The 27,754-nt window shown below is 37.2% G+C and overlaps 1 protein-coding gene across 1 annotated transcript in view; it reads left to right on the top strand.

Annotated features, from left to right (window-relative positions):
• Window positions 1–213: 213 nt before the first annotated feature.
• The window catches only part of RLP4 (receptor like protein 4), a 50,631-nt gene continuing 23,090 nt past the window's right edge, over window positions 214–27,754 (top strand). The window contains exons 1-7 of the mRNA XM_089799667.1: window positions 214–636; window positions 1,424–2,452; window positions 6,935–7,082; window positions 9,255–9,326; window positions 9,625–9,696; window positions 11,437–11,508; window positions 11,600–11,677. Coding sequence (XP_089655793.1) covers window positions 543–636; window positions 1,424–2,452; window positions 6,935–7,082; window positions 9,255–9,326; window positions 9,625–9,696; window positions 11,437–11,508; window positions 11,600–11,677 — 1,565 coding nt within the window. The 5' untranslated portion in view covers window positions 214–542. The remainder of the gene's footprint in view (window positions 637–1,423; window positions 2,453–6,934; window positions 7,083–9,254; window positions 9,327–9,624; window positions 9,697–11,436; window positions 11,509–11,599; window positions 11,678–27,754) is intronic.

Below are 27,754 nucleotides of genomic sequence, written 5' to 3'. Positions count from 1 at the left end.
TATTATTATTATTAAATATTGATCTTAAGATATAAAGAATTGCCAAATTTACATTGAAGAACTTTTATGTACATTGTCATAACGTGAAACTCATGCTTGTCGCATACGGCTCTCTACGTAGCCACTAATGTAAAAATCTCCATCACAATTTTAAATACCTGTCGCGGATTTAATTATCAGAATATAAATATATATAAAAAATGAACGGCCAACAGTCACCATTGATGGAGCTCGGAGTTGAATGAAAGTTCGTCAATTTGGAAAAGTCATTAATATCCGTGGGCAGCGGCATAATCGACTCAAATTGCGACTCTGTCTCTGTCCACACTGTAGTCGGTAAACTGGACGACACTGAAAGAAACCTACTTAAAAACATCGGTGTCTGTCCAAACCAAACCCGTTTTTTTATTTACAATGCACCCCGGGCATTCCATCTTTGTCAGCCACTCAGCTTGTGAAGATCACGGGGAAGAATCCAAGCTCATTCATGTGCTTTAGCAGAGCCAATGCCTTCTCTCCATTGACTTGTTTTCCTGAACAAAATGGAGAGAAAAACACAGCCCCCCACATTTTTACAGGCATTGTGGGTTTCGGTGCTCTTCAGCATTTTCACGGCTGCAGCTGCGAAAAATACAGGTAGTACTCCTGAGCAGTAGTGGAATATAATCATGTCCCCATTTCAAAATCTTTCATTAAATTACAAAGTGAGTTTTTTTCTCGAAGTGCGACGAAAAGCCACAGATAAGGAGCGTCAGTTTACTTGGCACTCGTCAGTAGGAAATTACTCAGATAATTTTATGGTCTACATTTTAAAGTTTTTAAAAGAATTGTTTAATTTTTATTTACTTATTTCGCCAACTGGTGCCGAAATGTAGAGGAAGGCGAAAACACAGACCATCAATTGAATTCTGCAATATCTTATTACAAGTAGAATGTAATTGCTTACAAAATGGGGTGCTAAATAGATCATGAATAATTTGAAGTCACATTTTCTACCTCCTCACTCAAAATCGTACTCTTTCAATTGATGTACTTGGAGAATAAATATTGAAAAACTAGGAGATTAGGGAGCTTGCCCATAGATCCATAGCCAATGTGGCGTTATATCCACTCGTACACAATTCTTTCACTTTCTGTTCTTGAAGTTTTCATACATTTGGCCCGGTAGTGACAGTTAAATCTTTAGATTTGCACATGTAGTTGCGCAACCTTCAAATCTTGCAATTATTTCCACTGTTTCGCATAGCCTATATTTTAAATTGATGGGTATAATATATTATTGGACAGCATTCAATTTTTTTGACGGGAACCTCTTTGATTTTCTTTATTGGTTACAATTTTCATTTGCATACAATACCAGATGGAAATCTTAGGAAAAGCCTATATATACTAATCACATCTTCATTTGCAAGTTTGTTTTCAGATCCAGTAGTCATTCGTATCAGTTGTGGCTCAGTCAAGGACACCAGAACACCTCGCAATAACTTTCTCTGGCACAAAGATTTCGGCTACACTGGTGGCCAGTCTGCCAATGCCACTGGCACAAGCAACATTGCACCGCAGCTCAGTAAACTTCGCTACTTTTCGCTGTCAGATGGCCCTGAAAATTGTTACAATGTGACCGGCCTTCCTCAAGGTCACTATACGTTGCGGCTCTTCTTTGGATTGAATGAAGATGTCTTGGCTGACCGAGAGCCCCTTTTTGACATCTCCGTTGAAGGAACTCAGGTCTATTCTGTCAAGCCGGGGTGGTCTGTAAATGATGAGCAGTCATATGTTGAAATGATGGTATTTGTTTCTGACACAGCTGCGACAGTTTGCTTTCACAGCACCGGGCATGGCGATCCATCTGTAATGTCAATAGAGGTTCTTGAGGTGCATCCGCAGGCTTATTATTTTGGGGACGTTTCAGCGGATTTGATTTTGAGGACACTTAAACGCGTTAACTGTGGAGCTCAATTGAGTCGATTTGTGGAGATAGGGAACTTGTTCTGGTCTTCAGACAGTGATGTTGATAAGAGTGGCGGTCGACCTGTTGTGACATCTAGACAAATTAAAAACACACCAACAGCCCCAAATTATTATCCGGTGCAGATTTATCAATCGGCTACAAGGGGTGGTATAGGGGAGCCTTTGAGTTACAGGTTCAGTGTGGAGCCTGGGAAGAGTTATTCTGTGTGGCTGCATTTTGCAGAGATAGAGAATGACGTGCACAGGGAAGGGCAGAGGGTGTTTGATGTGGTAGTGAATGGGCAGGTAGTTTTTGGGAATGTGGATGTTGTGAGGATGACAAGGAGTGCTTTTACTGCTTTGGTGTTGAATGTGACAGTGACTTTGAATAGCAGAAGTATGGATATTAGTTTCAGGCCACGGCGACAGAGCAGTGCACTTGTGAATGCGATTGAAATCTTTGAATTGATCGAAATGGAGCAGAATACTTTGAAGAAAGAAGGCAAGTTTTTCTTCTCTTTATTGTTTTCTTTTCTACTTTGCAAAGCTTCTAGAAACACACCCCATTGACTCAAAAGACAGACACTAGACAGGTCCAAAATCATATGACTGTGGAGGCATACTCCAAATATATAGGATGGAATTACCATGGTTCAATCTAGTGTATATTTGGACCTAGTTAGGCAATTTTTGAGGTCTAATGATGCAGCACCATGGATGGGCCCTTTCACAATTGAAGGGTTCTATGGTACATTATGTTTGGAACTCTTTTAGCAGTAGTAGGTGAAGAATGTTTCTAGTAGGAAGGTAGGTCTGCCCTTTCTTTACATTTTCCCCTTCAGAAGCTTCTAGAAGCACACCAATTTGAGCTTGATTGTTAAGAATACTAGAGAAGTTACATAATGATGTGATAAACTTAAACAATTTTAGGTCATTGAAATGTACCAGAAGACTTCCCTAAATGATCATACGGTATGCTTTTTATTTTCTCATTTTAGTTTCTTTGTGATGAAACTTCTAGAAATATCTTTTTACAGTGTATGGTTTCTTTGGTAGCATAATTTCCAGTTTACTACGAGTTTTTAAGACCAGCAGGTGAATTATGGTCTTACCATAATATTATCATAATCATTTTCTTTAAAAAGGTGATTATTAGGAAATCCAGATATGTTGGACTGTATATCTGTTATTGTGGCGGTAAATCCTGTAAACCGCTGTAGTGTACCTTAAGTAAAATGGTTACTCAAGTCCAAACGTATGGTGTATGAAGCAGTGCAGATCCATTCCCTTATGTTTGGAGCGAAGCTCTGTTTCTGGACGCTCAGATTAAATCTTCAACAATTCATATGGTCCATTTTACACCTTGCTATTGTACTTCTATCTGCAGTCCCTCTGGCACTTCTACCCCTCTGTTTCTTGCTCCCTTCACGATCTGATAAAATTCACACATATTGAGATTAGGTATTGCATAATTCAGGAATTAATCACCTTTTGTGGAACATTTGGGTAGAAGAATCAGAGAATGAGGCTTCTTCTGGGGATTGTGCTCTATCTAGTAGGTTCAATAATCAAACGGTGAGGATATGTCTTGTTGGCCTTTGAACATTAAGTTTTCATTGTTAATTGCTTGACTTGTATTCAGTTGTTGCACATCTTCATCCAGTTTTCTGTCTTGACTCTTTACATATAAATATTCTTTGGCTGTCTATTTGCTTGATTGAACACTTTTGTTATTTTATTTTACTGCTTTCAAATGAATGTTAAGAGATTAGAGATAAATACAAATGTTTATTGATAAATTGGTAACATATCAGTGTAGCATATTTATGGATGAAAAAAGCAATGAGGAATGGAGACGTTGTTAGCAGTTTTTCAAAATTTACTGATCAAGGCAAAAAATGCAACTGAGCCAATCTACAATTCACAGTGTATATAACTCTGAAACTGGAAGTTTGTTTCTTTGTGCATGTGGTTTATGCCAATCTACATTTATCAATCTACAATATTATAGCAGAGAGGCGAGAACAAAACTTCATTTGCTGGACATGTTGGTCACACATCATGTCCGCAACATAATTGGTAAGTTGTGTGTGAATGTAAAATTTAACTAATATCAGATTATAGTAATGTAAGTCTTTATGCTTTCATAATTGTTTGATGACAAATCTCTGATCTCTTATCTTGAAAGATCCCCAATCCCGGTGACCTTGGAAATTGATGTTTGTTTCGAAATTTGAGTTTTGTAACTCTGAATAGACTTCATAGAATTCTGATTTCTTTTTGGTTTTTTCTCGTTTTCAAGTTTTTAGGTGTTTTTGAAGACATATGCAAGTAAATGACAAATAACAAATAACTTCGAACTAAGAATGATGAGCAGCATTCATATATTGAAAACATTAAAAAATATGGAAATGATTCAAATCGTACCAGGCATAATATTCAGATTTTTGCAGTCAGAAATAAATTTATCAAATGGATTTGCTGCTATCTACAATGAACCTGATGCCAACAGTAGAAGGGTTTTACAATCACAAAAGATGGAGAGCTTGCTGTTACAAACCCCTGTATGATCTCCAAACTGCAAAACATGGCTGCTAATAAGGAATGACATTCACAATACAAGCCCGAGCTGCCTCTGGAAGAAACGCCCAAGCTGGAATAGGCTGGCTGCCTAGTTGAATGTGATCTTCCCTTCTGATAAATGGTGCTATGAAGAATGTCGATCCTTGCCACAGAGAATAGTACTTGCCAACTCAAATATCGAATCACCAAATCCTTGTTGAGGTTTGCGTCCCAACATTCCAGACTTAGGATTTTCATCCCAAGCCTTTGAATCGCTCTATTAGAGCAATTTCCAATCTCACAAGTTTCAAATGTCAAAAGATAATCAACAATTAGGTCTTCATCTCCTTATAACTCCTTCCAAGTGCAAGTCAAACCCTAAATGAGAATTACACTTTGCACTTTATAATAAAATAACATTTTCCCAATCAAAGGCATCTATGCTATAGGAAAAACATTACTTTTATTAAAATATCATAACTCAAAGTGCCAAAAATTCTCAGATAGTGAAAATAGTTTATAATGATTCAAGACCTTTTCAACGAGCTATAACACTAGGGCACATTTGACCAAACGAAGCCATATTCCCCTTATTACTCCGAAATGGCTATATAAATAGCCTCATTATAAATTATTTAAATGCTAACTTAGGAAATATTTAAATATATTAAAATATTCTCCATTTTGCCTTTGAAAGCCCAAACCAACCAAATAAACATGAAACTGACCTTGTCGCTTGTCTCTGATTGATACTGGACAAGATGGGTCAACTGGCAATCCCTTCCCTATAATCTAGGGATGTTCCTAAAAACTAGGGAACACACCCTGTCATCCTGAAACTGAAACCATGGAATGGTCCCATGGAACCTCACATCTGGAAACTGCCACATTCTCCTAAAATGCACGGATACCCCCTAAAATCAAAGAACTGCACCCAATTGGCTCCCAACTGCCTGTAAAGTCAATCTCGGTCACTGAATACCCTGTATGAGTCTCTATCCACAACTGTCAGCCTACAAGATCCCCATGATAGGCTAACTCACATAACTCTACTAGTCAAACTAAACAGGGGACATGGCATATCTGCAGAATTAAGATAAAAATTATAAAATTTGCTCTTATATCTTCTATGACTGTGATACAAATTTTATGTTAATAAACACTGAATATATATATATATATATATGAACAGACAATGGACATGTGTCTTATTATGCACCCATTCAGACTTAGTAATCAAACTTAATCACTAATCAGTGTTTAGTTGTCACTTGTTCTTATAAATAATTTTGCTTATGAGATTGCCGATCAGAGAGGATATAATCACACTTGATCTGATTCAATAAGAACTTTGAAATGATTACTGAAAGTCACTGATAATCTGCCAGAACAGATTCGACAATATACTTGAGTCTTAGTTATGATAGCATGGTCAGGTATGTGAAAGATTCAAATATTGTACCATAGCTATCATACTTCAACAGTGTGACTTTAGTGAAATTCTCTTCAATTGTAATAGTTGTGAATACCCATATAGAATACTGGTGGATATGAACCATGAGCTTATGATCCAATGCACACTATCTCTGAAGTGGAGAGATACGGTTACTTGTAAATGCTAGGTAAATCTGACCAATTCACTTGTTGGTACCCTACAATGCTATGGCTGCTAGTTGTTGTTTTGATTGTGTTAAGTAGAACTATATATGTTTATGTGTGTGTGTGTGCGTTGTTCTTATGTTGAAATAAATGATTCTGTATATTTTGCATCCATGTTTTCTATGTATGAAGTAGGAGTTGTTATCATGTTCTACACTGTAACAGCCCAGAAAATGGAGGACATTTTTTAAGTGCAATTTTCACAAAGGCAACTCCGCATGCATAATTGTTAATTATGCATTGTACCTTCTTCTATCATGATTTTTGGTGCATGTCTTTTTCTTATTGCAACTACTTATTTGTGAGGATAAAGCAAACAGATAATTATGAATGTACTTCCTGAAGTTACATGCAGAATTTTAAGAATTATGGAAAGAAGTTGGACCACTGTAATGTATGCTATGATTGGTTATTTTGCTGTCAAGCGAAATCATTTTCTCATGAAATAGGTTTCTGGAAAGTCCCTACTATTAAGCATTATTTTTGTTATCATAGATGATGCAATTACATTCCTCATCTTGACTTTGAAACATCAGCAGACAAGAATTGAAGTCAAATGCATCTTCTATTGTGCGTGACAAGTCTGGATAAGTCCCAGAGCCTATTTCTGCTATATTGTTCAATCAAGCAAATTTGCTTAAGGAACGATATGATTACCAAACTTATTTCATTGGCAAACCTATTTGACTTTCAACAATGAATAAGTGCAGTTATACCATCCATTATAATTAACTTCTTTCATCTTTATTATCAATTCATGTAGTTTGGGCTTTGCGGGAGCTGAAGAAGACGTTAGAACTTCCCCTTCGGTTTGGATGGAACGGTGATCCTTGTGTTCCTCAGCAACACCCTTGGAGTGGAATCAACTGCCGATTTGATCATAAAGAAAATGCATGGTTCATTGATGGATTGTAAATACTGTTTTCCTTATCCTTGTTTGTGCATTAATAAGTTTATGCAACCATCCGTTTCTGATTGATAGTAGCCAAAGACAATTTCATGTTAGATTTATTGCAGTTGGGAATTATTTTCTAAAATGACATTTAAAATACTGATTCACATATGGGTAATTTCAGTAAGTTTTAATCTCCAGTTTCAAATTAATATGACTCGAAATTATCAAACATTTCCATATGTTCAATGTGAGCTATCTTATTTTGCTATTGGGGATCTTAGATTTTCTCCGTGGGAGTTGACATTGTTGATTTAGTTGTAGCTACATATTTGTAGTAATATTCTATCAAATAAGACATCTCATCTCCATATGCCTAATTATAAAATAGAAATTTGAATAAAAAAGGAACTATCAATTTCTGTGTCTACAGCTCTGCAATGCTGATAAAAACAAGTGCAAGCATGACATAGTAGAAGACTATCACTCAGGATCCCATTAGACTATATCTTCTCAGATCAAATATTTTCAAGAGATTTTTAAGTAATTCTTTATGTAAATCCACTCGGAAAGGATTCCAAAATGCACTTTCTGTAATCTGAAATTAGGCGAGGAAAAGTTCTGGAAAGTTTTAATCTTTATATTCCTTTCAAATTGAAGAAGTGCTTGTTTGAAACTCTCATTTTCTATCTTCAGTTTGATTCTCCTGAAATTTCAAATGGAATCAACAGTTCTTCCACTTCATGAACATTATCAATTTGCATCCACATTTCAAATATGTGTCAAAATTAGTGCCCTGTCAACACTGTTTTTTATTTTCTGTGTTTAACATCTCTGTTTTCTTTCATTGTCACCTGGAAACTCGTGTAGATATTTGAAGTGTCTGACATCACGGTTTTTGACATTCTATTAATTTGTGTATAAAATCCATGTTATTCAATTCAGAATTGATTAAATCATATGCCATGGACAATTTTTAGTATTCTGAAAACTATTGAATTGTAGAACAATTTTTCAAATTGTACAACAATTCTGATTACTTTCTTGAACAAAATAGATACATACAAGTTAAGAAATTATGCTTAGCAAGCAATGTGCAATGATATCCGAGTCCTGTCAGAACTGCTTTGCTAAAACACATGGGCATTTTGACATTTTTAGTGAGAAAAGTGCCTCCATCAAAAGCTAAAAATTGGCACATCACAAAGAAGCATTTAGGATCTATAAGGCGTGTAAAACATCTGAAGAGTACATGACAGATCTGACAAGAAAAGAAGAGCAATTGCCATGTCAATCACAATTTTTTAAAATGGTAAATTACTGGAAAGCTGGTTGACTGCATCTGAGAATTGCTATTGGCAGTTGATAGGGTTCGTGTTATTCAATTACACACAATCTATAAGGTTTAGAAAACATCTGAAGATTGCAGGACACAGCCAAGAAAAAGCTAATTACCAAGTTAATCAAAGAGTCACACTTTTCTTAAAATGGCCAATCACTGAAAGGCTGGTTAACTATGTATTGTTGGCATTTCATAGGGTTTGTCATATTCAGTTCCACAAAACTAAATCCACAGACAAATGCAGTTTTAGGGAGCTCTATCATATACATGGGATCAAACTTAGTCAGACTGTCAGACAACAGAGGCTATGGCTCAGCTGCTAGCGTCTATAATTTCAAATTTGAAGTGTGGGTAAATTTCATTCTGTTAAAAAAAGTTTGATTTGAGTATATGTTTTTCCTGGAATTCTAAATGCTTATTAGAGAATAAAAATCAATGTTGAAAAACATGACAATAAGCTACTTCTATCCCATCAATGTTTACTGAAGAAATTTCTTTTGAATTGAGAATAAGAAAGGAACAACAATTTGATGTTGAATACTTGATTTTGCATAGAATGCTCTTAGTCGTATCTATACTTCTTTCAATCAAATTTATATTCATCCAAACCAAATTTTAAATTTGTACATCTTCACAATATTACATAAAGAGGTGTAAGTCTGAGTTATGATGATCAGTAAACTAGCTTTACTGGCCCAATAGCAAGCAGCTTTTGGTATGATGTTTAAAAGAAAACACACGTATTTCTTCCAGATATTTTTTGCGCTTAGTGACATACATTATGAAAACCACATCCTAATAAAAGGATTTTCTACTTATTTCAAATATTGCATGTTTGAATTTCGGCAGAGGCCTTGACAACCAGGGATTGAAGGGATTTATAAGTGATGAGATAGCAAATCTGCAACGCTTACAGAGCATGTATGTTATTTTTTTCGTTAATCTCTATTTCCTAATTCTCAATGGGCTTTCATGCAGCAATATCGTAACTTCTTGGCACTTGATTTTTTTGTACTATGTTGCTAAATACAACTTAGTGAACAGCCATTTTACATCTCTTTATGTTCAATCAGGGATTGTACTTTTTCATTTGTGTCACAATATTGAAGTAAAATGTGTATCTCAGATGTGTCTGCCCATTCAGAGTTTATCTGTTGGCAAATGTTCACAGGCTTGTACTGACAGGAAAATATGTGCAATTACATGTTTTTTGTTGCAGCAATTTGAGTGGAAACAGTATACATGGACCGATTCCTTCTGCAATTGGGACTATTTCAAAACTGGAGATATTGTGAGTCCTTTTCTATGCCCATTCATTTTACAGTTTTTCTGGTTCACAAGGTTTGAACTTTAACACATTATTATTTTTCATGGAGAACACCCGTATTATTTATCAATGTTTTTTAATTTGAGCTTGCTTTCATTAATAATTTGATCATTTTGACATTTCTTCTTCTTGAAATCTACTCTTTTGCAGTTGTTGAACATGTGAATATGCTTTTTTTCTTCATCTACCAGCTTTTCCATATTGTGGGAAATACAATTTACATCCTTCCAATGATGAATGTGGTTCATGTTCCATTGGTTCAGTAGATTATTCTTGGGCTTCAAAATAAGAATATATGCCTAACATTCTTAGCTTTGAATTCTAAGATGTTTTTTTTCCGGATAATTAGTGTGGGAATCTGCCGAGTCCCCTCCATGAAAAACATTATAAAAAATTTAATTCATTACATTTCTGCAGTTCATAATGATTGTTGAAATTGATTTCTAGATTCACATGTAAAAAAAAATGCATCAACATTTTGGATCACACTCTGTGATCCATCATTAGGATAAAAGAGAGTAGCTGTCAAAAAGAAATAGCTACAAGAAGGACACTATAGAGCATGGCAGGTCCTTAAACTCCATTCCATCCTTGTCAAGAGTAGACTTAACAAACCCTATAGTAGCCATATCACTGCAATCGAAAATGAAAGGCAACCGTTTATCAGACTTGGTCTTTCCTATAAGGATCCCATGACCTGTGGGAATTCCTCTTCCTTGCCACTGTGCTGAGGAAAATATGGAGAGGGCCTAGTACTTATAAAATGGAACATTGGGTTCCATTATTTTTCCTGGATGAGAATATTGCAAAATTATGCCCTTGATAATTGTCATGTCCCGAACTTCACAAATATATAATGTGTTCTTAAACAAAAGTTAACTGTAATAAATAATAAACATTAAATAATATATAAAATAATACTACCACAGTTTGTTGTGCCAAAATTTGGGACTAAAGGGCACTAAATGGAGAGGTAAATATGTAAGTTATGGCTGCTCTTTTTGTTGACCTTACATATGATAGTTGCGAGCAAGGATAAAAACCCTTGAAACATTTTTTAAGTTAGGATGAAAACCATATCCTCAACTCAGTCATTCTGGTAATTGTTACTGAACGCTAATTGGAGGTAATGATTTGATATTTTTAGGGTTCGCATTTGATTACATCAACATTTAGCCAGGCCAGTTTTCCAACCTTCACCCAGATCTGGAGGTTTGACAATTGTTGGGTACATCCAAGAAATGTAGAGCTTCTATTCATATACCAAAATAAGAAAGACTGGCTATATTACATGTAAAATATGAGGTTACATCATCTAGTATCAATGAACAATTTATTGATGTGACACTTTCTAAATCTCTCCTTAGTCTCCATTGGATGTGATTGTGTTTTATTTATTCCTCTCAGAATTCTATTATTTGATAGTTGAAAGTTGAAACAATATCAAATTCAATAAAATTGGTCCACCCAGTCATATGTTAACAATACTTTGAAGTCTCCTTAAAAAATAAAAACAAATTGGTGAACATGTGAGCTTTTAGCATTTTTGTACTATGTTTTGCCCTTTTTGATCGATGAAAAATGAGAATTTCTTGTTTTTAAGGTGGGTCTGTGTCATGGGAGAAGATTATTCTATTCGGTGTACTTGTCAAATAAAAATGGTTCATATTAAATCATCTTACACAAATTGATGCCATCTGACAGAGATCTGTCCAATAACATGCTGAATGGCTCAATTCCTGAAAGCTTTGGTGGTTTGAATCATCTGCGGAAACTGTAAGCAAGAAAAGAGTTCCTTTTGATTGCCAGTCTCTTAGTTTTCCTTATAAAATTATTAAGTCTGACATGCTTAGTCTTTTGTTTCTAGGTATCTTAATGGAAATCTTCTGTCTGGAAAAGTTCCAGCTGCACTAAATGGTGGGCCTATCCATGGGGCAAGCTTCAAGTAACTTTTTATGCATTTCTCATATCTGTTCTTAACTATTCCTGTTTGCAAAAAACATATTTTACAATGTTTTCTTTTCATGACTAATGAGATTAAAAAATAACAGCACCGTGAATGCCGGCTCTTGCCTTTTTTTTCAAAATCTTGATTCTCATAAAATAAGTTGGCAAGGATTTCTGCCGAAATCTTTAATTTATAAAATTTCTTTTACAAGTTTTTGTTTTGTTTAGAACCTATAAAGTGTGCTTCTATTTCATAGATGTTCTTAGGTCTTGCATACGAAAACCAAAACTAAGCACTTTATTTCTACTCTGTGGCTATAGGTTTGAGTTGTAACTTGCCAATTTGCTAGTATGTTGTTCCCTCCTATTATTTTACTTTATCATACTTTGTTGTAGAAAAGTTTTTAAATGTTCCACAGGCTTAAATTCTTAGCTCACAAATAGCCACAATGAAAAAGGTCGTACAAAGCATGAGTAATATGACTTCCACCTAGCTATGCATGTTCTTATATCTGATATCTATTCAGATTGGTCATTTCTTGGATATATGTTCAAGTTCTATCTCTACCTAGATTCTAGATACAGCCTGAGCATGGTAGGAAGACAGATTGAACAGGATTGGCAAAAAATCCTAGAGTGCTGTAATGTCTCCTTTCAGGATCACCTTGTACTTTTCCTGAAATTCACAAATCCAAAATGCAACAGGAGCAAAATTGTAGTCAGTGATGTAATTCTGACTCGAATAAGATGAGATGAGCTGTATGAATATCTGAAGTCTGATTTCTTAGATTGATTTTTTTTCTCCAATGGAATTATTCTCTTAGTCTGCTCACAAAGTCTGAATAATACTCTTATATTGTTTCTCCTTATTTGCTTGGAATGAAATCTCCTTTCATTAGAATTAAGTTGCTACTTATGTAATGCCCCACCAAGGAACCCTTGGAACAAAGGGTTAAATATGCACTGAATAATTTTTGTTTGAAACATGTAATATACATCATGTAACAATGTGCATCACATATAACCATAACATAAGCAATATACATGTAAGAGAATACAACTCAATTGTGACATGATCATACAGCAGTGGATGACTTCACAAACACTTCCAAAGGTTCCAAGACAACTCAAACACATACTTGAAGTGGAGAACACATGCCACAAGATTGCCCCAGAAGGATTCAGACAACATCTACAAATCAGAAGAGGCTAAGCCAGTAAGAACCTACAGCTATACAAAGAGGAGACTAATCCATTGTTGAAATCCATCTTATTGACATTCTTTTGACTTAGTTTGAAATTTCGTAAAAAGCCTCCAAATCTAGAATGCCTCCAAATCTAGAATCTTTACTTCAGTTCCCATGAGGCTGAAACCACTCTCAAACATCCTGAAAGTATTGCATAAAATGTAACTAAAGTGTAATAAAGGTAGATTATGTCACTTGTATGTAAATGATATATACTTAACTTACATTTTATGTATTGCCTTGGTCCTGAAATCTGACAGCGAAGACATCTTAGTAATAAAGGGTACGCAGAATTGAAATCATATTGTTAATTGATCCTCGGGAAGCAGTCCCTATTTTGAATGTGGCAATTCAAATGCGACCAAACATGAGTCAAATGCGATACAAAAAATGTCAAATGCAATGCAAAATTGCTGAGATGATGAACTGCTTTGCGAAAGATGAAATCAAGTTTGAGGCCAAACTAAGAGGTCAGCCTAGGATTCTAACATTGGGAAGGCATTTCGACACCAACCTACGGCTAACATACAAGTCGATTCTACGTTGGGGAGTATCAGATCAATATATATCAAGGTAAAAATCACGTGAGCTCTCAATATTAATAAGCATAGAGAAACTACTCTACCAACATAAAGAAAAAAGCATGTATATAAATGATCTACCATGAACAAAAGGTGAAGATACCATGTAACACTCAATGCTCAATGTCTCTGGCTACTTTTGGAGGAAGCTGTCACCTACTAGCGCCCAATAGCGGTAAAATGCAATTCAATCCTACCATGTGGAACCCTCAGGCCCACCCCACCATCTTGTAGAGATAGTAACCCAACCACAAACACAAGGCAAACGCACAAGAAGGGAGTGGTCAGCACACATGCCAAGCAAATGCATAATCTCAATATAAGGATGTAAAGGTCCAATGTAATATAGATGTAGAATACAAAGATAGACGAAGAACACTCAATGTCTGGACTGATGTCCCAAGCATAATCACTATACCATATAGCACAACACATCAAGGTGCTACATACTACAAATGAACCTAGACACAAGAGTATCAACCATAGGCAGTATCTCTGCCTGTAGGGATTAATACTGAGATCTGGGATTCAACCATTTATCTCACTCAAAAATGTCTCTTGATGTTGAAGGACTCAATGGTGTCTACCATCTACACCCACACTCGAATCACTCATGATGTTCAAGGATTCAATGATAATCATATCACACTTACTTTCACACTCGGGTAACTCATGACATTTGGGGATGTGATGGTTTCCACAAAACCAATTAATCGTGTTGATGTTTAAGTTCCACTTCATTTTATTATGTTTTCTCTTTTTGAGAAAACTCCTTGATACATCCACTACAACCACTTTTGGGAAAGGGTCTACATAGGAGCTACTCCCCACAACAACTTAACACACCTAGTTCAAGGCTCAATGCCACATAACAAGACCAACAAGAAGTTTGTCTACACGAGGACATAACAAAGCTCTTTGTCAACTTGGGCTGCACCAAGGGCGAGAAATATGGACTTCATCAACTCGTCTACACAAGGACTGTATGACACAAGGGTTGTCAACTTGTTCAATGTGAGGGCATACACAAGATACATCGCCAACAAGATCTCACCAAGGGCAAAAAATAACATAAGCATCCACAAGCAAGAAAATCAAGAATAGACTCTCAAGTCAAAAGCCATAAGAACATGGTAAGCTCAATTAGTCTCATCCAAGAGTATGGGTCACTTAGACCTCAGCATAGGAACATAGCTCAACTACATGCCTTTATGCGGACTCAACATCTATATCCTCATGTCACATGCAAGCTCTTTTTAAACATGGAAGGTGTCAACACAAGAGACATAAGAAACAATAATATAGGCAAAAACAAGAGGATAACTCAACTCCCCAAAACACTCAAGGAAAGAAACCGAGTAGAGGCAAAACCAAGCCAAATTCAAGTTGGTTGATTAGCCACTTTGGCAGGAGCACAAATTTCAATGGAACCCATTAATTATCTCATTAGAACATGAGGAAGGCATAAACGTTTAGAAGCAACAAAATACTCAATTTTTGGCAAGATACAAAAATAAACATTTTAACATCAAAGGGCCAAGTTCAGATTGGTATAACAAATACCTGAGATTTCCTCTATCCATAACATCCTCAAATAGTCATGGGATACTACAAATTTCAACTCCTCGATCACACCAAATATGGCGATACACAAATTTGGGTGTCACGTTAAACAATACGCTCACAAAAACACCCAAAATTCTCAAACAAAGCTACAAAATTAAAATGTATTGGAGGAAATCTGCCCAACAAAATAAATCTAGAATAAAATCTCATTTTGGGCACACACAAAAAGTTGAGTAGCATCACGACTCAAAAACCTCATTTTCTCAAAACCCAAATACATAATTGCTCATAAAAATCCAACTGGGTAATGGAATTAAGCAAGAACATGAGGGAACTGTAACTCTCAACCCATTCAACTAATGCAACCAATTTTATTCGATTAAATGAAGTAAATGAAAAACCGTGAGATGCCCTACCTCGCACAAATAGTAAAAAAACTCAAATGAAGAGCAAAAATCTGAAACTTAATGCAATTGGACAAGGTCTTTGACAAAGTGGAGCAATCAACACGAATCCAACGAGCCACTCTATGCACAAATCCAACAAGTGGATTGAACCCAACAAGCAAAAGATCAATTTTCTCCAATGCAAATTGAAGCAAATTCCCCATTTCTCCAAAAACATGAGTGTGGAAATGAACTGATTCTCACATTGTAAAGTTACTTTTTTAATGACTTTTAAAATAAGTCACTTAAATAATTAAGTGAACTATTGACTTTACCCCAAAAATCAAAATAAACCAATTCAAATAAAATGGAATTCAACTACAACAAATTAGCTGATAGTGGAATATTAAATTCTCCAAACGTAACAAAAGTAACATTCAATTCTAAATCATCCGCAACAGTTGCGGGGACTCTAAATGCATAGACACATTGATAGATCTGACATAATATACATATGAAATTTGGATTTACCAACATGTGTCAGAGGGGATAATAATCATTTACAGTGCATTGTCCATACAAGGACGATATTGGCCCTGAAGAAATCAATATAATTATATTATTACAATAACTGTTTTATCTATTTCGCCTTGAAGGAATCTAACCATTGATACAATAACATTAACACTTCTTAGCTAGGGAGGAATCCTTCTCGATATTTGAGCTATCTAGTGATATCCACCATGAATACTCCTAGAGGGTGGGTCCATCATAGCTACCCCTATGAATGGAAATGCAAAAGAGCACAAGTGCTCATCATGGAATCACTCAATGTAATGTCATCTCATCATGACGTTCACCATGGCTACGCCCAGAGGGTGAATAAACATAATTACTAAGTCATGGAGTCCCTAACATGACATCCAACATAGCTACTTTTAATAAGGTGGATCTATCATGGCTATTCATGTATGGAAATGCAAATAAGCATAAGTGCCCATCACGGAATCACTCAATGTGATGTTGTCCCTTGAACTAGATGTGCACTGTCGTAGAAGTTGTAGCTCTCATTCTACTGCCATCTACTTATCTCAAACTCCTTGTGGCAATTGCGAGGCTTCCATCCTATCCTTTTTCCCTGATGCCAACTCCTCTGCCGAGGCTGCTTTCTCCAATTCTCACTCTTCTTTCATCTTCTTTGTCAACTCCTTTTCTTGGTGGAGTTCCAAGAATGCCCCCTTAAACACCTCCATCTGTGCAAGTGACTACATGAGAGGTGGCTGCTCCATAATTGTAGGCATGGTGCTTCCAGCCTTCCATATCTTTGCTGCCTCTCTGTGCCTTGTTCTACTTTGCATGAGCAAGCTCCAATTTGTATGACAATCTTCCTTCACAAATTTTGCAAGTGACTCCGTTGCTCTGACTATGTTGTCCAAATTCTACCCCTTAGCCTGCTTTATGATTTCCCTGGTGGTTTGTTTCATCTCCTGTAAGCCTTTGAAGAGCTTTTCAGCTTTTTCCTTCGATGAAGGTATTCCGCTTTGAACTTCTTCCATCATGTCTTCTTCTACCTCCAATAGGGTTGGTGAAGGAAGGGATACATCCATGACATTCATCTCGAACTTCTCTAGTAGTCTATTTGTCTCATCTTACACTTTATCTTCAACATGTGTTGCTTTTTTTTCAATTTCAGCCCCTTCCATTGCTTCCCACTACTGCTGGGCATCCGCTGCACTCCTTTATTCCTTGCTAAGTTTACTACCAAAGCAATCGGCCGAGCTACCTCAATTCCCTTTAGTGTGTTGAGTTTGATAGTATGTGGAGCCTTCTTATGCAGCCGAAGATCTAACACCTTCGTTTGGTTCATTTGTTTCGGTGGAACCAAATTCATCAAAGTCAAATTTGCCATAGTTGGAAATGAAATTCTTTTGACTCCCCAATTTGGAATTACCCTGCTGCCAAGCTATGTTGTACCCTCTCCTGCTGGCTTTGTACAAGTTCCTTCAATACCATGTGCCCTACTACTATGACATGCTTCCCCAATCGTACCCATCTTCCTTGTCTCCACCGTAGTGCCAATCTTCCTTGTATAGTCATGTCCAACCTCTTCTTGTTTGACATCTTCTTCTGTACATCCCATTTCTCTTGGACAGTGTCCTACTTCTGTACGCCCAATTTCTTCCGTATGGTGCACTCCTCCTGGCCCAATTTCTTCCGTACGACCATGTGCTGGGTTGACTTTTGTGCAAATGTCTGAATGCTCTCATACGCAATGTCCTTTGTATGACCATGTGCTGGTTCGACTTCCTCTTCCTTACTTCATGTTCGCATGTCATACATCGTACGACAATCTCCTCACTTTGCTTGATTTTGTACGGTAATCTTTCTTCCTTCCACACGCGTACTTGTTTCCATGTCACCCTTCTGACACTTTGCTTCCTTGGTGTCATTTGCCTTCTTTCTATTCATAGGTGGATCACCTTCTGTTGTACGCTGTCTGCTTGTGTACTGTACAACTCCCTTGCCATTGTCTGCTTCTTTCACTCCTGTGCTCATATGTTGTATGACACCTTCCTCTTTTACTTTGTTTCCCTCGTCTTACCGTAATTTATAATCTATGTTCAATCTCTTTTCCTTGTTTCTTCCTTCTATTTTCTCTTTTAAGCGGAGCTCTTTCCCTCCTTGCCTATCTTTAACATCAAAAGTCGCTTCTTTTCTTATAAAAGTTCAACTCTGGTTCATTCATGAAGTCCTTCAAGTGATTATTGCCGTATGTTGACAACTCTTTTTGAAATTTTGTCTCCTGAATCTGTAGCATGTTACAATCTAGTTGAAAAACCTCATAATTCCCCATTTGCTAGTGGAACAATCCATTGAGGGAGTCTGTTTCATCCTTAGAATAATTTGCCAGCCTTAATATGCCTTCTTCATTCGACTCTACCCCTTCACCTTTGTCTTGTTCTTCTCCTTCCCCTTCCGAGTTCAAGGTCAGCTCTTGGCTCACTGTTTGGTTTCTAAGGTCAATTTCATACTTTCGTCCGTCTGCTTCAATGGAAAGAGTATTCTTTTTCCAATTGTGATTTACCTTGGCTATAACCAACCATCCTCTCCACAATAGTGCGTCATACACTTTCTTTTCCAAGGTAATCACTACAAAGTCCAGGAAGATTTTTTGTCTCGGTAACTACTTTTTGGCCCATCGATGTCCTAATGGGCTTGATTCCATGTTGATCCACTCCTACCAAGTGGAACGTCGGTGGCAAGAGAGTTATCTTTCCTAGAGCCTTGCAAGTTTCTTCAGGGAGGACATTAACACCTGAGCCTCCATCCACAATAATATTTGTCAACTTACATCCCATTATCTCCATTTCCACCACAATAGGTGTTCTTCCTCCCCCCATAGAGAATAAAGTATTGGTGTCCTTCCCTACTTATTCTTCCTCCTTCCCTTCCTCGGGTTTTTCTTCCTTAGGACTTCCGCCCTGTATAATACCATCCTTAGCTGAGGTAATGTTTCCAACAAATTGTCAACCCTTATTGGTACTGTGGCCTCTAATACTTGTTGCATAATGTTAGTTTCAAATACTGACCTTAGGGTAGGAGGCTGGGGGTGCTCACTTGTCCTTCCTTTGCCATGGTGCCCTGGACGTCTCTCCTAGCTTCCTTAAACCTCACTTTTTCCATGCTCGCATTAGGGTATATGAGTTTCCTAGCTTGCATCCTGTGATGGCTAGGACTTCATTGGGTGATTTTGAAACTTCTAGCATGTTCATGCTTTTCTGCTTGGCATAGTTGGCATCCTCGTGGTTACTAGGTCCACACCACTTACAAAGCATCCCTTTATTTTGTCCTTCAGTTTGGCAATCCCGAGAAAAATGTCATCATTCATTGCACCTTTTGCATTGTATCATGGGACAACCCTTACTGCCATATTAGATTAAGTTCTGAGGTGTATTTTTGTTGTATTGTTAGTACTTCCCCTTCTGTTATTCCAATATCCACTAGGTGACGTGTCCATGTTTGTAGTTCATGGGGGTGTGGAAGGTGGGGTAGATGAAAAAATACCTGAGTGCTCTGTGCCTTAGGTTATAAGGACATTTCTTAATTGAGTGTCCTAATGCCTGACATTTATCACAAAATGTTTTTCTTGTGCAACTGGTTGTGGTGTGTCCTTTCTCCCAGTCAATACACCATAATTCCTTCCCCTCTTTTCATCCTTCCTTGCTGGTCACCATTTCTTTTACCATCCTCATCATATCTTTTCGTAGTGCCTAGATTGTTTTGGATTCATCTCTGCTCCTTCTAAGCTCTCGCTCTCGGTTTTGTGTTTCCTCCCTTTTGAGGTTTTGCTTTCACTTTCTACATCCATAGCACGAGTGTAGACATCCGCGAAAGATGATGGTGGTACTACTTAAATTTTTCTATGTAGGGATAGAGTTAGCCCCTCAATAAACTATCTCTTTTTTGACCTGTTTGTTGGTTTGTTTTCCAGTTTCCTAATCATTTCTTTCATCCTCCTACTACAGGCTCTTATGGATTCATTCTTCCCATGTCTTGTATTGTATATTTCTGTTACTATCTTGTCATCGTCTTGTAAGAGTCTAAATTTTTCCTCAAGGGCCGTGTAGAGATCCTTCCATTTAGCTCTCTTCCTTGCCTTCAAATTGGTGCCGTGTACCAATCAATGACAATGCCCTTTAGGGTGGCCATAAATGCCTTTAACCACTTGTCCAACTTGTTCTTTCCATTAGCCTGCCATATGGTTATGCGCATTTTACAATGTTGTGTTGGATCCTCCAATCCTTCTCCTATGAGTCTAGGAAGGTTTTGTTTGTCTGTTGCAATCCTAGTTCTCCCACTCTTCCCTCATAGCGTTCCCTCCCAATAGGGTAGTATTCCCTCTTGACGAGACAATGTTCCTCTTGCTAGGATAGTGTTCCCTCATGACAAGATTACTCCTTGAGTACTCGTTCCTACCAGGATAGTGGTCCCTCTTGATGAGAGTACTCCTTGAGTACTTGGCCCACCTCCAAAGGGGACACTGTTCCCTCCTGCTAGGACAGTGTTCCCTCTTGACAGGATTACTCCTTGAGTACTGGTTCCTGCCAAGATAGTGTTCCCTCCTGACGGGAGTACTCTGTGAGTACTTGGCTCACGTCCTGACGGGACAATGTTCCCTCCTAATGTGACAATGTTCCCTCCTGATGGGACAATGTTCCCTCCTGATGAGGTTACTCCTTGAGTACTGGTTCTTGCCAAGATAGCGTTCCCTCCTAGCTGGAGTACTCCTTGAGTATTTGGCCTAGTTACTTCTCCTTCTTCCTGTAGTTCTCCCTTTGCTTGACTAGAGATTTGTTCTTGGGTAGGACAATGCTTTCTTTTTGTTGGGGTTTTCGGGTCCATCCACCGCTCCTTCCTTCCCTATCCTTTTGATATTGCTAAATTGACTATTCTCCTTATCGTGTTTTCAATCAAATTTTCTTTTGTTTGGTTTGGCACTTTAGTTTGATTAATAACCCCTCTCAAACAGTGGCACCTTTCTTCCTACTACCTAATACGTAGGATCCATCGTAGGGAAGTTTCCCTTTCAGTTTCTTCTTCTGGTACTCACCTTGAGTCCTTATTTGGGATTAGGGGCTTGAATAATTCTATTGTCTAGTTATCCTCCTTGGATTTTCCCGCTCCTTGAATTCACGTTTGCTTCTTCCGGCAAATTGTTTGATTACTTGTTGCCTTCTCCACTCCCTTTGTACTTACGATTTTTCTTCCTCCACTTGTACCAAGTTTCTTGCTAGTAGCTGAGGTATTTGTAAAAGAAGTTCGTACATTGTTGGTGGGACTGGAAGTTTATTTCGCACTGTGCTCTTTGGAACTGCTCTGTGTCAGGCTTCCCTTTGCACATAGTGGTCAACAAAAACTTCCCAGGCTACCACCAAGTCTCCTGTCACTTGATCTTCCCTTGTTATTGCTTCTTCTTCCCTGTCATTGTATGTGACTTGTACTTGTGGTAGGAATGGTTTGCCCATTACTCCATCCCATTTACCATATGACCTCCAGGCTAACACTTACACAACGATGCCAAAATGTAGAATGGTTATAGTACAATATGTTAAAGCATAAATTCACGTTACTAGCATCAACATAAGAAATTATTACCAAAGATAAGCATACTAATATTGGCGAGGGAAAATAGTATTTATTACCAAAAACAAGTACATCATTCATGTTCCAATGTTCTTAAATAGTGCTAGTTTGGTTAGGGAGACCAACCGACACATCCCTTCGCTCCCTAACTACCCAAACCCATTACTAACTATCTTTAATTACATTATTGTTCTATTACGCCCTACAACTTGAACCTCAAACTTCTCTCTCAAAGAGAAGAATGCATTATCAAGGGCTTGCATCTCAAACTTCTCTTTCACATAGAATAATGCATTAACAAGGGGTTGCACCTCAAACTTCTCTCTCACAGAGAAGAATGCATTATGGTACATCTCAAGACATCACTGATGCTATGACTCCCTCTCAGTAAAGGCATCATTCTCCACAAATCCAAGCTTGTCTTGAAATGCTCAAATTTCACTCTCGCAAGGGTCTTGGTGAGAATATCGGTCACCTGATCATTAGTGCTAATGTACCTCAACTGAATAACATTCCTTTTGCACCATATCTCTAATACAGTCATATTTGATCTCCACATACTTTGACCAATCACAAAATACAAGGTTGGAGTTTGCATCATTCTTGGTGAATCCCAAGCTCACCAAGCATCCATCTATCGAGGAATATCCCAACCTAGGTGTCAACATACAAGCCTTCCAACCTACACACATGGAAATTCATCCCATGAATCATAGTCCTCTGACTACTACAATTTCTTGATCACAATAGAAACCATCTCGACATTGTCTACCCCCTCTGAACCAATATGACCAAGATCCTTGGGCTGCTCCCTTGACACAGAAGCATACCCTTCTCACATGGTCCCAATCATGGAAGATATCTTGCTTCAAGAATGCAATCAAATCTGAATTGTCTTCATTACTCCAATGTTCGACCAAACAAGGAGCTTTCAAAGCCACACTGCTTCACAAGCTTGCTAATCCTCTGCAAAGGGTTTGGCATTCTCCATCTGTTGCTCAAGCTCCCTTTGAATCTCTAACCTTATATGAAGGAAGAATCATTTTAAAGTATTTGCACACTCGAACCAGGCAATGTACTAGACATGCTTTGCACAATGCAAAGAAAGAACTTGCAGATTGCAATCACATCCAAATACAAGCTCACTGTCTGTAAATTCTTTCCTAGAACTCATGAAGAAATGTCACCACAAGTAGCAACAAACATCTTGAGAAAATACTTAAAGTCTTCAATAACTCGTTATCAAATAAGAAGTTTGCTCTTTTAAAATTCTTAGTCTGCAACTAAAATCTCCACAGTAACACAAAGTATATGAAACTATGACCATAAGACACTCAGCCAATGTGACCTTTACTTGTAGTAATTATTAGAAGAGCAGTAGTTTAAGGTAGAATAATGGATGAATCTAGTTGTATTCTATTCAACATATGTTGTCATCTCCCATCACATTAGAGTAATTATTACGTTAGCAATACCTCTGAGGATATTACTGCCACCAATTTTGAACTTCTATTTCTATATGATTCAAAAACACCAAGTCGACCTGTGAGAAATCAAAAGGACTAATCTTGCTTTAGGTAGAGCTTGCGCTAGCTTCAAGAAGTAGTCACATCGTCTCCAATACCTCTAAAAGCCCTGAAATTCTACGCACTAGAATAGATGCTGGTTCAACAAAGGATCCCATAAGCCAAAGGAATGGTAATAGACTTCTAACAAGTACCATGATGTCTATTGCACCAAGCTATGAAAATAGTCTTGAACCCAAGCTAGATTCATATGCTGCGAATGCTAAGGTTTGGTTCTCTGGACTTCCTAGTGAGGAATTCCCATGAGGCATATATTTTCCAAAAGTAACCGGTTCAATTCCTTCACTCGATATTATTCACGGCAATACTTTATCAACTCAAATATTTGTTTGTCAAATATTTATTCAAGCTTCAAGATACCAAAGTCTTGCCCCGATGATAATTTTGTATTCTCATAGCATATTAATACTCACAAATATATCCCTTGGTCATACTATAATATGATTTTCCATTTAATAACTTTGGCCGCTAGGAAAAGGTCCATGACAATTTATTACTTCAAGAAAGTCGCTCACCAATTCAAGGAATTCGAGCGTGGTTGAAATTTCAAGGAAACCTTTCTCTATCTTTACCAAAGGTATTGAGCAAATGATGCCTACAATTGTACTTTCACTATTCGATGTAGAAGAAATAGATTGTTGCTGAGTTCTCAAAGATTATGATTCGCCTCCTGAACTCTCCCACTTCTATGTAATATCCTCCCCTGATTTGAACTTTGACTTGTAGAAATTTAACTTAAGGAATATTGTCAAACACTTTGTATGCAAACTCATAAAGCTGATTTCCTCAATAAATTGCTTTCCAATGAGTAGTTTTACGAACAACTATGAAGTGACATTAAAATGCATAATACACATCATAACATTTTCACAAACACTTGGCACACATTCAACAGTATATGAAAAATCTGGAAACTCTTTCAATCTGCTGATAAAAGGGTGATTTTTAAATGTAGATGTGCACTTACAGCTGTCTTAAAGGCTGCAACAACTATTCAGACTTGTATTCAACAATTATTATGCAAAGTATCAAAATTTGACAGAAGAAACTTGAAATTAGTTGCCGTAGTATTTTGCAGATGTAGTCGGCAGCCCTCCAAACTTCTAATCAGCCGGAAAAACAAGTAAACTTGATACCAACACTATTCACGCCGTACTGTAGCAAAATACTGTTCATGCCGACTGTAGCAAAATACTGTTCATGCGGCACTATAGCAATAACTAACTTCAGATCTGCACCTCAAACCTTTGTAAATTTCTTTATGCGAACGCCCCAAATGAAACCCAGTGTGTTTCCTGAAGTGAAAACACCCTTGATCCTCCTGACTGTGTCTTCCAACAGCGAAGAGAATGCTAGCAAAGAGGGATTCCGTCCTCCAAGCCCGATAATCAGATATCCAGCAACATAACATTAATCTTCATCCCAGCATACAAAAAAAAGCTCTTCCATTTCTTTTATAGTGTTCTCACAAGAGCTCAATCCTTCGTTTTCTCAGTGTGGGATAAAACATAACTCCCTTTATGTACCTTATGTCTCCAATGTGTTATAAAAATAAAGGGAACTCTTTTAATTTAAATATTTTCCACAAACTATAGTCTATGCATTAATAAAGTTAAATATTTAAATTTAACTTTATAAAATGGCTTTATCAATGCATAACAAATCTTATCAATGATAAATAAGTTTTCCTGTCGATTTTAGACAATTACCATCGACATACCACTGTGACTGAATGTCCGGCCATGTCCAAGATGACTTACTATAAATAGTAAGTATGCCCAAAGTTGCCCCAGAACCCCTCAAAAAGACCTGCAACTGAAACTGTCTCGGCCAAATGGCCTCTAAGCCCCTTTAATGTCCTAGTTAGCCTACGGGACTGTGGGGAATTAGGCTAACGACAACATCATGCTATGAATGCTAGAAAGGGGACATTACATTCTATCCATGTGTTTGGAGATATTGTCCTTTGCCTTGATAAACTGAAAAAGCATGACGACATGATAGCACTCAAGCGAGATTATACAATTTTATTTATTCTTTTGGCAAATTTTCAACATCATTCTTGATATCTGAAAGTATGAACAACTCTGCAAAGAGGCCGTGGGAAAATACAACTATGACTTAGATTTAGATTTGGAGATTAGATACATTGCTATTGAATTGAACAATTGATGCTATTATCATCAATATTTATGGAAACCCTGGCTTTAAGAGAACTGTGACATGTAATCATGTTTGGTGAATTCTCTGTCTAACTAGGCAGCCGTCGGCCTGCTGCGGCAGTAGCTATGTTATCAGATGTCGATATTTTTATACATTTAGTACAAAGGTAGCCTCTGCAAGAGTATTTTCTATGGCTTGAAATTCTACTTCATCTTCCCATTCCTGCTGAATGGCAAGACCTTTGCTACTTGTGGAGGTTGCCATCGTCTTCTATTAGCTTCGATGTCTGCTCTTCCTCCTAGGCTTTGCATCTGTGCTTCAGAATGTAGCTTTATCCACTACCGTATGAATTTGCCTCCTCAATACCTATATTGCAGATTCTTTCAGATCAATGAAACCAGGGCTAGAACATTGTTTAGTATGTTTGCAAATCCTTCCTTAGTCGATGATATCTAAACACATACATATTGCCTACAAAATACTCATTACAATCTGTAGAAGATACACAAACTAATGAACAAGAGAAACTCCCTTAGTTGTTATTCAACTTGCTTTCAGACAATGTTTTTTTGTGTAGTTTGAACACGAGCAATAACTCAATCATTATTGTCCTCCCAACCATAGAAATACTCGATTGTCTCCACCGAGCACCTCTCTAAAGCTGATATGAAAATGGTATATGTTCTCCATAGCAAGAGAGGAAGATTCAATCTTCCTTTATATCTATTGGTAGTGCCCCTTCACCAATGGTCACCACTCTTCCAAGTTGCCCAATTAATTAATATATTAATGTCTCATATAATTAATTATATATATGACTCATAATTAATTATCTATATTGATTAATTGTATAATTAATATAATATATCATCAATAATAATATAATTATTATATTCTCACAATCAATAATTATGTTATCTATGTCAAAGTAAAGGAATACGACCATAGCTACAATAATATTAATACAACTTAGGTGGAATGTGTTTGGTACATGTTCACTGAAACACACAAAAATCAAGTGTAGTTGCTCACATATAGCCGAAACATATATGAAAGATCCTTGATAGTTGCCCTTGCTGATCTGTTGTAGTTTTTAAATTAATAAATTATATTTTCCTGTGATTTCTTTGATGGTCTTTGAGAATAGACAGAAGTTGCAGAAGGTTTTGTTTTTGTTTTGTGTTTTTTGATAGTCTTCACAATAGTAATGAATAATGAACAATAAACATGAGAGGAGACTGAAAATAAATAAGACCATAGAGCCAAATCAGAATTGCTATAAATCGTACCAGGCAGATTTCTGATTTATAAAGCCAAATAATAAATCCAATGCAGTTCCAAGGAGCTTACATCCAACAATGATGCCAAACTGCTGCAAATGGCAGCCGTAAGACTGCAATGAATCACGTCCCAGCTGAAAGAATCAATCTGTAACGCTGAAACCATAAATCTGCAACCTGAATCCACAATAAAGAATGGTGTACTCTATCCCTTATAGCAACGCACACTGTCTGAAGAATCCAATGCCAATAACTGCTGAGGGCTACGTCCCAGCCAATCCAGAACCTGGGGTTTGCGTCCCAGATGAAGAATTGCTCTCTCAGAGCCAATTCACAAAAACAAGTTTTCAATATGCAAAAGATAATAAGAAATTAGGTCTCCATCTCCTTATATCCCCTTCCAATTGTAAATTGAACCCTAAAGGGAAATTACACTTTGCCCTTTAAATAAAATATAATAAAATAACATTTTCCCAATTAAAGTCATCCATGCTATAGGAAAAACATTACTTTATTAAAATTCCATAGCTGAAGACACCAAAAAGTCTACAGATAGTAAAAATCATGTATAATAATTCGAGACCTTTCCAACGAGCTATAACACATAGGTGTACCTGATCAACTGAAGCCAAAATCCCCATATTACTCCAAAATGGTTATATTATTAACCTTATTTTAATTTATTTAATCACCAACTTAGGAAATATTTAAATATATTAAAATATTTCCCAAATGGTCCCAAAAGGCCCAAAATGACCAATCAAACATGAATCTGACTTTGTCACCTGTCTGTGACTGATGCCGGACAAGATGGGTCAACTGGCAGTCCATCCCTAAAATCTAGGGATGCTCCTAAAAAGTAGGAGACAGCCCCAATCAACCAAAATTGAGTCCCAATGACTCCCTCACTGTGTGCACCTCTGAGAGAACTGTCACTGAACTGGGAGTTCCTCCTAAAAAATAGGAGATGCACTCTAAGTCTCCAAAACGTTCGCCGAGGTCTCCAAATGCCTCCTAGACCACTCCTAGTCAATCCCTACAAATTAGGAATCCCTCCTAAATTGTAGGAAACTGTTGTCTACTGCTCCAAACTACTTGAGAAGCTCATGCATGACTCTCAAA

Source organism: Cupressus sempervirens, chromosome 9, assembly GCF_028749045.1.
Source record: "Cupressus sempervirens isolate cs-2001-9-10 chromosome 9, ASM2874904v1, whole genome shotgun sequence".
NCBI lineage: Eukaryota > Viridiplantae > Streptophyta > Pinopsida > Cupressales > Cupressaceae > Cupressus > Cupressus sempervirens.
Note: the sequence above shows the minus strand (reverse complement) of the source record. Positions and strands in the feature narration are given on the sequence as shown.